General features: G+C 32.4%; 1 protein-coding gene and 1 long non-coding RNA gene across 2 annotated transcripts in view; one reads left to right on the plus strand and one right to left on the minus strand.

Annotated features, from left to right (window-relative positions):
• LOC141656880 (uncharacterized) overlaps positions 1–10,495 on the plus strand; it is a 220,630-nt gene extending 210,135 nt beyond the window's left edge. The window contains exons 2-5 of the long non-coding RNA XR_012548598.1: positions 5,146–5,323; positions 5,889–5,955; positions 8,083–8,195; positions 9,855–10,495. This is a non-coding gene — a long non-coding RNA (uncharacterized LOC141656880). The remainder of the gene's footprint in view (positions 1–5,145; positions 5,324–5,888; positions 5,956–8,082; positions 8,196–9,854) is intronic.
• On the minus strand, positions 6,609–11,001 carry LOC141656878 (wall-associated receptor kinase 5-like). Its single transcript, XM_074463974.1, has 3 exons — positions 9,847–11,001; positions 8,077–8,247; positions 6,609–7,990 (listed from the first exon to the last, which is right to left on the minus strand). The coding sequence occupies exons 1-3, from the start codon at positions 10,760–10,762 to the stop codon at positions 6,789–6,791; spliced, it is 2,289 nt and encodes a 762-aa protein (XP_074320075.1). The 5' UTR covers positions 10,763–11,001; the 3' UTR covers positions 6,609–6,788.
• Between the last annotated feature and the right edge of the window lie 1,084 nt (positions 11,002–12,085).

A 12,085-nucleotide genomic window follows, 5' to 3' on the forward strand; every position in this document is an offset into this window, starting at 1 on the left:
TCTAGTTGTGTTATTCATTCGAAAAATTACGGTTTATCATCGACAATTTGAATGAATAATTCAAAATACCCCTTCTATGCTCCTACCTAATCGACAATTTATACTAATCGACAAACAATTTAATCGACAAATAGAAACTAACAACTAATATCGAATCACTCACAATTAAATCGAAACAACGAATTACTATTTGAGATTACAAACTAAGACCGAACAACTAACAATTTAATCAAAACAACAAAACACTAGTCGAATAACAACTAAGGTCAAAATTACTAAAAGCTTAATCGAAACACCGAATTAAACTGACATGATCATGATAAGATTAAACCGATTCACAACCACCAATCTAGAACTCTAAGTCAATTATTAGCGGGTATAACCGAGTTGAGGTAATGTTTAGTTCGACTAAGTGTGAAATCAACTTGTACACTAAAAATCGCACTCAACCCAAGTGAAAGTACTTGGAATCAATGCTCAATCTCGACTCATATGATTTACTGAGCTCGAGCTTTTTGCAAATTCTTTTTTTTTTTCCTATGCACGAATACATGATTATGATGTACTAATTAATAAGCTTGAAATTAACGCACATTTGAGCGAGAACTCAAATGCAATTCTGAGCTCATGACATTTGAAAAATTAAAATTAAAATTCACTTCGTCATTATATTTTTTATATCTTTTAAAATTTAAATATAATTACAAAATCCCAACAAAAATTAATACAGTATATAATTCAAATAAATTAAAAATCAATCAATCAATATACTCCCTCCATACTAATCTAAAGGTAACATTGACCAAAATGATACTATTCATGGTCGTAGGGAATTTTCGATATTATTCTTAATCTATAAGACAAAATATAGTCATGTGAGATCTTGTTAGATTTATCGTCATTAATGTTATAAGAATATCAATTTTTTATAATTTTTAATAATGCGTAACTAAAGATATTCACGTTGCAAAACGTGTCTCGGCAGGTGTGAAAAAGTCAATGTTACCTTTGGATTGGTATGGAGGGAGTATATAACTAAAGGAGGCTTTTTTTTTCTAATTATACTATTAGCATTAGAATTAGGAGATAATTAATTATTTACAATTTTCTATTATACTTAGGAATATAATTTTCCTATTAGAAATGAGAATTAATTAATTATTTTATAATTTTTCTATTAGAAATAGGAAATAAATTAACAATTTATTAAGGCTTATTTTTCCTAATTATACTATTAGAATTAGGGGATAATAATTATTTAAATTTTCTCTATTATAATTAGGAATATGATTTTCCTATTAGAAATGAGAATTAATTAATTATTTTACAATTTTATTATTAGAAACAGGAAATAAATTAATTATCTACAATTTATTAATATTAAAAAATTATTCATTAGTATTTGTTCACTTTTTATTAAATTAGAAGGCCAAAAAAACTTTGATATATTTATAATATCCAATTTTATAACAACTTTCGATTAAAAAAATGAAGTATTATGAGGCTAAAAGGCCCTAGGCCGAACTCGGTTGTGACAAATGTGCATGCATAATACGTACTACATGGAATTTACTTATGTAAAGAGTAAAATGAACGCTGAAATATGCCCCTACGTCTTTTGTTATTGCTAATGTCATATTTAATTATACATAATACGAAGTTTATTTTTCAAATGTCATATGTATTTCTCCTACTAATTTTAAAGTTATTTCTCTCACAATACACTTCAACTTCTATTGATAATTTTTTTATTAGATTATTTACATTCATTTGTCATTATATAAAAGTATATTAATCAAAACTTAAATAAGATATTCACAAATTATTGATAAGTAAAAAGTTTGATATCTATTTTTCAAGGAGTATTAAAAGATAAAGAAAGTTGCTGCTAATTTGCGAATCGAAATATCATATTATGACAAATGAGTAAATGTTTTGAAAAAACTTTATTGTGCGATTGTTTTACAGTTTAAAGTAAAAATGGTACCACGAGTAATAAAATAGATTTGAATGAGGCTTGAAGGTAAGTTAGATACACTTATTATAGAAATATGTATAAGGTTAAGATTCAAATTATTAGATACATTAAAAAAAAGTCATGAACAACACATAAAAGGGTAAGAGTAGTTTTTCCCTAACATTGTGAATACCGTTTCTCTCAAGCTTTTCTTCTGACAAATTTACATGCATAAAAAACGGTACTATTTAATTATATGGAGCAAACTAATTATTGTTGATGCTATATTTTTTTTTTTTTTTTGTGTAAATTGAGCACATCATCAGTATAATTTAGGAAGAGATACAAATTGGGGAAAACTGAGACATATTCATCATGCATAATACAATGCTTTAACCACCTTTAGGCAAAAATATAATAAATGAAAAAATTTAAACCTAAAAGGAGGTCACGTACTTGCCAACTCTTCTATAGTTCTCTACCGCATTAATATTCTCATGAAGTTTATGACATTTATTTCATATTAATAAAAAAAATGATTATATAGCTTCGTACAATGTGTGATTTATAACTTTTAGCTAACTTATTTGAACTTGCTTAAATTTATATATTTTAAGTGAAGAATATTAATTATAAATATGATAAAGATAAAGTTTGATCTTTAATTTCCTCAGAGATAAAAAAAACTCAATTTTTATTTTCTTATAATATACTCCGTACTAATTAAAGGTCATAATGTAAAACAGGAAATTACACCACAATTTACTATTTCAATATGTGATGATCAACACTCAAAACAACACATTTGTTATTTAAATAGTGCAAAAACTCTCAAAATGCTAAAAAAAATGTTCAATCTGTCGTTATCAAACAAAACCTAAGTTTGTGCATTTTTTTTTGTCATGTTCAACTTAAGCTTTACGGGATGTAAAAATGATGAAGTTCAGAAAGTAGCGGTTAGGTTTCTGTTAGTTAGATGGACTTTTCAAGAGAGAGATGAAAACTTTGCATTTTAGACCGTTTTATGTGTGAACCGAAGGGATTAAGTAGTGGGCTAAAGGTTGTTTCGAGTGGGAATGAGGTTCATTGCGACGAGTTGGTTGACTAAAGTTTTTCCTTACTAGATCTAGAAAGGGGATAATAATTATGAGATAATAAAATTTGAAGAAAAAAGGACAATAAAAATGAGATGGGGGTAGTAAGATTTATTTATGCAAAATGAAATAAATAACAAAGTTCGTGTATATATATATAATATTCAAACTTATTCAATTTACAAACATAGTACCTAAACACTTTGTTTGAGTATCTGGAATGAAGGTAGGGGAGGGGACGAGAAAACGACTAGGAAGGGAAAAGGCGAGAGATAAGAGGGAAGATTGCTTCTTAAACTTTTCTTTGTTGAAGGAAAAATAAATTGTCTTCGATAAGGGAGACGAGGATCCATATTTTCATGGAGGTGAATGTGATTTATGACTTTTTAGATTTAAAACGTGGTAGAAAGGTAGTGATAGTGGTAGTGGATTGAAGGTTGTTTCAAGTAGTAAGAGCTAATCACAGTGGTTGATGTTTTATTTTGCGGGTAAATTAGTGGGGTGGAGGAAGGGTGCATTTGTGGAGGGTGGTGAGTTCAACGAGGATAGTGATAATAAATAAGGTTATTTATCAGCAAAATATCGCTTGCATTAAAACATATAGGTAACATGAATAATAACAAGAAACCTCAAAAGATCATACTGATAAACTTAATCTTGACCCCATCAATCCAAATTAAAGTAAAATCTTAATTTTAAACACATTGTCTAGAGCAAGGGTTAGTTTCCATTGGATTGTGGATTTTTCTAGAAGTAGGGGTTTAGTTTTTCACTTGGTTGGATAAATTTGAGAGAAGTTTCGAAGACAAGGATCGATCTTTCAAGGGATGAGATCAGATTGTTTTAGATCATGTGTGTGAATAGGGAAGAAAAATAGGGGTCTGCGTGAAGGCTTTTGTTTCAAATGAGAAGATGTGGGCAAGACTATTGTTATATGGGGATGTCATAAGCAGCCCCAACCATGTAGTATTGCGTTGGAATTTGGTTCACATTCAAAGGTACGTCTATAGTTTGATCGGGAGATATAACATTTAACTACTTGTAAATGTTTTTACGTAACTACCATTTGACACAACAATGATTAAATTATGGTTGTTATTCTAAAGAAGGAGATTTGTTGCATCATTGAGTTGATTATGTAAAGTAGATATTATTGTTTTCCTTGACCAATTGAAAAACAAACAGGTATTAATGAACAAAATCTAAAAACTCCCAGTCCCAAGTATCATATATTGGTTTTATTTTCTTAAAAAAAAAACATTGTCAAGAGCAAGGGTTAGTTTCTATTGGATGGTGGATTTTTCTAGAAGTAGGGGTTTAGTTTTCCACTTGATTGGATAAATATGAGATAAGTTTCGGAGATAATGATCGATCTTTCAAGGGATGAGATTGTTTTAGATCATGTGTGTGAATGGGGAAGAAAAATGGGGATCTGCGTGAAATATTTTGTTTCAAATGAGAAGATGGGGACCAAGACTATTGCTATAGAGAGGGGGTCATAAGGAGCCCTAGGCATGTAGTATTGCGTCGGAATTTGGTTCATATCCAAACGTACTTCTATAGTTTGACCGGGAGATATAACATTCTAACTACCTCTAAATGTTTTTACATAATTACAATTTGATCCGGCAATGATTAAATTATGGTTGTTATTCGAAAGAAGAAGATTTGTTGCATCATTGAGTTGATTATGCAGAGTAGATATTATTGTTTTCCTTGACCAATTGAAAAACAAACAGGTATTAATGAACAAATTTTAAAAACTATCAGTCTAAGTATCATATATATATAAACTTCATATTGGTTTTATTTTCCTAAAAAAAAGTATTTTATTAATCAAACACTCTTTTATTCTTATGTCAATATTATGTTAACGGGAATTATTTGTTGGTCATGCGGCATACATAAAATCTTAGACATGAACGATGTACTATATGTCTATATTCCATTTTATTGTGAAATTTATCACATATTATTTTAATATCCGTGCAACGCACGGGCAAGAAAACTAGTTAAAAACTATATTAAGGAAGTAAACGAAAATCCAAACAAGTTTTTAAATAAGATTGACTCACAATTTCATGAGTAAGTCAGGTTGGCCCGAACTTTGACCGAGCTGATTCCAACGGGTACCGGAATCCCGCTAAAGAGCAAAATGCACCTAGGCGCTAACCAAATTACCTCCATTAACGTTTTCTTCAAAGCTCTCTTCTCTCATTTGTGTCCCCCTCTTCAATTCCCTTGCATTTGAAGCTACATACGCATCATCTAGGTTAGATTTCGATCATTCGTTTCTCTTCTTCCCTTAATTTTGATTTCCTAACTTTTGATTAAAAGTTTAAATTTGTTGAATTTATTTTGTAATTGATGATCCATCGTTGTGCTTCTCAGTTCTCATTTGTAATTTTGTTTGATTATGCATTCTTGTGTTAGACGGTTTTACGAGGCGTAAATTGCATTACTTTAAAACAACATTTAATAATTACTCCGTTTCCGGTCAAATCATTTGTTTAGCTTTCATTAAATTATATAAATAAATGATTCGGAAGAATTACTGCGCATGCAAACCGTTTTATACAAGAATTACTGCGCATGCAAACCGTTCCGTTCCGCATCGCTTTTCTTTGTCTTAAACCCTAATACCTGGACAGCTTCCACTGATAATGTTTCATGTACTGATGTTAAAGGCACAATTATTGTACTGATTATAAAAAACTGTACAATTTGTTTGCTATACGTTTGATTAAAGCTCAATTTTGCTTGATTTCATGTTTTTGATTTCATATATTGTTCAAATATGGGGCGATTATCTGAAAACAGTTTTTCGATTTGTACAGTTAATTCGATTTGACGGCCGACTCGTTTTGGGCTGATTTCCCGAGCTTCAAGTTTACAGTTACACAGGTGCAGTGTAATCTGTTCCTATTTCCTATTGTATTGCTCCCTTTGTCCCAATCATTTGTTTATCTTTTATATTCTTTGTGAGGGGTACTTTAATCAAACGGAAACAAATGATTGGGACGGGCGGAGTAATTGATTATTAATCTCAAAACATTCTGTTGAGTGTTTGATTGTCTCTGTAGTCTCGACAAGTATGTTGTATAGCACTGTCTGCAATTTTTTGGTAGCTGTTAGTTTTTCATCTCAAAGAGGGCTTTCGGCTTATTATCTTCTTTAAGAGACGATGAAGTTTTAGGTTGAAATTCCCTTGATTTAGGTTATTAAATGTGATTGCTTGTTGCTTAACTAGAAAAATTGCGATTTTAAGTATTAATGGTTTCTGGGCAGAAAGTATGACATTCTGACGTATTGCTGTCTTGTTTGCTACCGCAAATTGGATACCTGTGGAGCTTTCATCTTGCCTACCCGAGTCATTCATAGTTCCTCTTTCTCAACTGGTTCTTTACGTTTGATTAAAATTCTTCTTACAAATCAATAAAAACGTAAAGAATCAGATGAGACACATGGAGTACGTCTTTAGGTTTTAAACAACTACTACACTGATGTTAGATTAACCATGGTCTACAAATAAGCTGCATATTTAGTAATCTACTGCATTGTAGCAAAAGTGTTCTTATATTAATGGACATTAGGCATAGAAACAAAACCAATAAGCGCGTTGGTTCATATACTGAAAACAGCCTTACAGAAATAGGGAAGAATTATTCGCGTGCAACCTTTTCTAGAAATAGAAAATAAGTTATTTGACCGACTCTTTACTGAATCCAACAACATAACTACCTTCCACCACCTAGTGAGGAAATGAAACCAGGACGCTTATACAAATCCGAGTCCTTACCAGAGTAACTACCACTGTTTCCATCATCGTCTTTTGGGATTCCTCGAAGAAGATACTCACAATCATTTTCCTGATCAAAGGACAACTTAGCGTCCTGCCAAGGATGCTTATTCATTCTTTTGATTCCTTCTAGCTCCGTCGCGACTTCCTTCATGGTTGGCCTATCCTCTCCTTTCAAGAACAAACACCATTTAGCTAGATTAGCCACTTTCTTTATTTGCTCAATGTCTCCTTGACTGTTTGCGATGTTTTTATCAATGATGTCAAACAGTCGGTCTTCTTTCATCTTAAGAAGGAAGTGCATAGCAAGGCATCGCTCAACTTCAGGCCTTTGATAAGATAGCGCCTTTTTGCTAGTTAATAACTCCACCAACACAACTCCAAAGCTATAAACATCACTTTTTTCTGTTAATTCACTCGTTTGCATATATTCAGGATCCAAATAGCCCAATGTTCCTAGCACCATTGTGGCTAGTTGTTCTTGGTCCACAGGAACCAATCTTGAAGCGCCAAAATCTGCAACCTTAGCCGTATAGCATTCATCTAAGAGTATATTCATTGACTTCATATCTCTATGGATGATTGGGGTTGAAATTGTGGTATGTAGATATGATAACACTTCAGCAACTTCTGATGCTATCCTTAGACGGATATTCCATGTGAAAAGGGGCGCCTTTGCTTCATCGTTCAAGTGATCATATAATGTGCCATTGTTGATATACTCATAAACCAGCAACGGTACTTCTGTCTCGAGACAGCAACCTAGTAATCTGACTACATTTCTGTTGTTGATTTGTGAAAGTATCAGAATTTCATTAATGAACTGCTCAACTTGGCCAGGATCCACCTTAAGGGACCTTTTGATCGCAACTAGTTGATTATTTGCTATAATTCCCTTGTAAACAATTCCATAACCGCCTCTTCCGATTATTTTCATTTCATTGTATTTGTCAGTTGCATTTTCCAAATCTTGTGCTGTAAAAATCTTTAGAGCATCCATCCTAGAGAGTTTTTGATGTAAAATTAAACCCCCATTTTGACGGAAGAAGCTTTCTCGTAGCTTCTTGATTCGTCTTTCCCCTTTTCTCCAATGCAAGAGAAAGCCAACAACAAGCAAAATTATAATACTTCCACCAATACCTGCAAGACAAACATTAAATGTTTTAATTCTTTACCCTTTTTGTTTTGTTTTGTGAAGTAGTTTTTTAATTTTACTTTTATTTTACCTGCAGTGATGATTACTGGTGTGAGCCAAGTCTTTGAAGAAGAGATGCAGCGATCAGTTTGTGTGCCGTTTCCATGGTAACCCTTTGGGCATTGGCAATAATAGCTTCCGTCAGTGTTGGTACAGTATTCTGGTCTCTCACAATCATTTTCTCTCTTGCATTCATTGATATCTGAACAGATTTAGTTACATAAAACAGGTCATATTATTTGATATCACAACAAAGTTATTTTAAACTAAATAAACCACAGCTTCTTGTTAACAAATTATCATAATGCACTGGATGAAATACAGCATACGGTCAACAAAATTCTAAGGGCCAAAGTCCCGCTATTGTTTGCCATTGATATAGCAGTTTTGTGACTGGTGATTAGTAATATCTTTATATGGGTTTCTAACACCATCCACCTATCCCGATCTAGGCACGAGATTTTGATACATATCAGTATATGTAATGTTGTGTGACTATAGAATAATAGAGTTTGTCAATAACCACGTTCGACAGTAAACTTTTTAAGACATCTATGAATGATTTTATAGACAAATACTCCGCAACATTTTGTGAAATTTAAGTAATTTGAATATTTTAGTACTCCGTAAAATTTTATGTTCTTTAAACTTTGACTAAAAGTTAATTAAACGACCTGCTTATAAACTACTGTACTATAAGCAGCAAAAGAAATTAAATTGAAAATGGTTAATACAGAAGGTAAGCAACACACAACAACTTAGATGGTAGAGCCATGAAATTGTTACATTGGCAGCCTTGAGGAGGTAGCGATGGAGCTAGACTTATGCATGGAAATTACTTTTAAGATAATTATGAATAAGAAAAGTTACCATATTACTACGGAGTACTATAAAATCGAAAAAAAAGGAACACACATTTGATGTATCAAATCATACCCCTTTTAACAACTAAGTTTACGTGTATTTTTTATGAGTTTTTAAAGTCTATAAGTTACATTCCAATTTTTTGATGGTCAAAACTCAAAATTACATTTTTTGAGCAATATATAATTTTTTAGCTTAATATTCAAGTGTCCGAGTTCAAAAACTTGATAGTAAAACTCATAATCTTTAAAACAAAATTTGCAAACTTTATTATAATAATACAACTCAGAAACTACACAACCGTTATACTACAACTAGTTGTATAATCTATGACCGGTATAAAATTGGGTCGTAGCATCAAGGCTTTGTACTATTATTCAAATTTTACAATTTTTAACAACTGAGTTTACGTGTATATTTTATGAGTTTTTAAAGTCTATAAGTTACATTTCAATTTTTTGACGGTCAAAGCTCAAATTTACATGAATTTTTATATGCATATTTTTTGAGCTATATGTAATTTTTTTAGCTTAATGTTTAAATGTCTGAGTTCAAAAAATTGATAGTAAAAACTTATAATCTTTAAAACAAAACCCGCAAACTTTATTTTAAACTCAAAAACTACACAACCGTTATACTACAATTAGTTGTATAATCTATGACCTGTATAAAATTGGGTCGTAGCATCAAGGCTTTGTACTATTATTCAAATTTTACAATTTTTTAAGTGGATAGAAGCGCGCCTAGGACCTATGTACAGGATCAGTTACCTCTCCTAGGATCGTAGGATGGAGCTTTTAATGTAAATGAAATAACTAACACATAAAAATAACAGCAAAAGATAAGAAAGTTCAACTATGAGAGATTCAAAGTTTTCAAGAATTCTTTGGAGATAATTAATCAACAATAAAACATAAGAATGACTTGACTTTGTTACCTTGGCAGCCTTGTGGAAGATATGGATTTCCTGAATACCCTTCACTGCAGTTGCAACGATATCCGTCTAGACCATCTTGTTCATGCGTCAAGGTGATGCAATTTGTGTTGCTCTTACACAAGAACCGACTTCCTTCTTTTTCAGCTTCCGAACAATTTTTGGTTCCGATTCCCCAATTGTATATGATAGGAGCTGAAGGCTGCTCATTCAAATAATAACTCAAATTTTGAGTCAAATTCTGTGGGGAAAAATAGAAGGCATCATTCGCCACAATGTACGCCACACTACAAGGGTTAGACGTAACCAGTGTATGGTTTTCAAAACTGTATGCATTGATTCTTATGTTGGTTACGCCATCGGGTACGGAAGCTTCACAACAACCAACCCCATTACATATGTTGCCGTTGACCAAAACATCGTCTATTTCGTTGCAGGTTGTCATGCATCCTGTGGAGTAGTTCTTGCCATAACGTTTTCCTTTAAACCAGGCATAGGTATCACACCCTGTTGCCACAAACTTGTTTTTGCTGCTGGATATCGTAAATGTGTTTGTGTTTATCGAATTATATGAAAACCAATATGGCTTGTCGCACTGGTATGATACTTCGTTATTGAAACTAACTTCGCCCTCTTGTAGGGAAATGTTTAGTATTTGGATGTCTGTACCGTGAATTGGTCGGGGAGGACTGAAAGTATGATTACATGTGATTTTCATTGAGGGATAAAGACTCGGTTCATCTTTATCTTTATAGTAACACCCCTCTTCTATACCAAATGGGTAAGGAATGGTAATGCCTCCACACTCTGAGGTACAATGTGACGCGATAACAAGTGATTCCAGTGCTTCAGAACCCGTGATTAATCGTGTCAGCACCAAACTAATGAGAAAGGTTAGGAAATGTTTTTGGTATCCCATGCTTAATGGGTTTTTAATTTGGATTAATGATTTCAGGAAGAGAAGAGTTAGTTATTAGTTGGTACTTGGTATGAACTATGAGCATTCTTTGTTGCATTTAAATGTCAGAATTTAAGTAAAAAACACGGCGAAAGTTCAGCAAAGAATGAAGCAAGTTGGCTCAGCAATCGGCCAAAAAAAGAACAATATGTCTCACTTATGTTGTATATATCCGTCACAAGCTTGTGAGTTGTGACGGATATCGGCCGTCACAAATGAGAATTTGTGGAAAAAGAATGCAACATTTGAGAGATTCAACATAGAGAAGAGTATTACTTCACAATTGGCGCAATATTATGAGATAATATAGCATAGTTGACGTTGACGTTGACGTTGACCTGATTAAGGTACTGTTTGGCGTTGCTTGTGTAAAATAATTTTTCCTTTTTAAAAGGGGTTTATTCACCGGTTACTCTTTTGGAAAAGTTTTGGTTGTTATTTACCCTATTTCGCCAAGTTACTACGTTTTCAGTTACAAAAACACTTTTAAAGCTTGGTTAAACCGCACCTAAACACTGTCTAGAATTTGATGTGAGCATTAGAATGTTGATATTTTTAAGCATGATACGACAAGATGAAGAGCAACCATGCGAAATTATCACATTATTGCCCTTGAATATTCCTTTTTTTCCCCCCTTGAATCTAACTTTTTTTTTTTGTTTTTTTGAAAATGATTGTCCTGGAATCTTGATATGTGGTTGAAAAGTTTAACTTGCGGGAGGGTTGGAATGTAGACTCGACTTACACGTTACGATCCTCTGTCCTTACTTTCGCAAGATACAAGAATGGAACATTAAAATATGATAGAGGCTCCTCCCATCCGGATGGACTAAGAAATGAAAGAAGTATTATTTAATTAATTTTACCGTGGTCGAATTGTTGATAATCAATTGTTAATAAGGGTAACAAGAGGGCAATGAACAATGCATTCCCCCCTTGTATATTAGAAAAAAGTGAGACAATTTGTTTTCAAAGTATTTAGTGATCTTTTAATTAGTCTTTTTTAAGATGGATATATATTGTCTTAAGATTTAAACGGGTCAATTAGCATCTTGTTTGTACAGATAGGTTAAGTTTATTTTACTAGGCAAATTCTTGTTTCAAATAGACCTTTTTCATCTGAAATAAGAGAGACAATAGGCATTTCGTTTGTATTAGGAAGGGACAACTTTTACAATTCATCGACTATACAACCAGTTGTATAGTTGTACGGTGTAGAATCTGTCAATCTGAGATTTGTGATAAATTATCCGAGCTTTATGTTAAATAATACTATGAGCTTTA

This window comes from Silene latifolia, chromosome 5 (assembly GCF_048544455.1).
Source record: "Silene latifolia isolate original U9 population chromosome 5, ASM4854445v1, whole genome shotgun sequence".
Taxonomy (NCBI): Eukaryota; Viridiplantae; Streptophyta; class Magnoliopsida; order Caryophyllales; family Caryophyllaceae; genus Silene; species Silene latifolia.

Coding starts and splice junctions, on each gene's coding strand:
- LOC141656878 (XM_074463974.1), bottom strand. CDS start 10,762: ATGGGATACCAAAAACATTTCCTAACCTTTCTCATTAGTTTGGTGCTG. Junction 8,248..9,846: donor TCTTCCACAAGGCTGCCAAG/GTAACAAAGTCA, acceptor AAATCTGTTCAG/ATATCAATGAATGCAAGAGA. Junction 7,991..8,076: donor ACCAGTAATCATCACTGCAG/GTAAAATAAAAG, acceptor TTTGTCTTGCAG/GTATTGGTGGAAGTATTATA.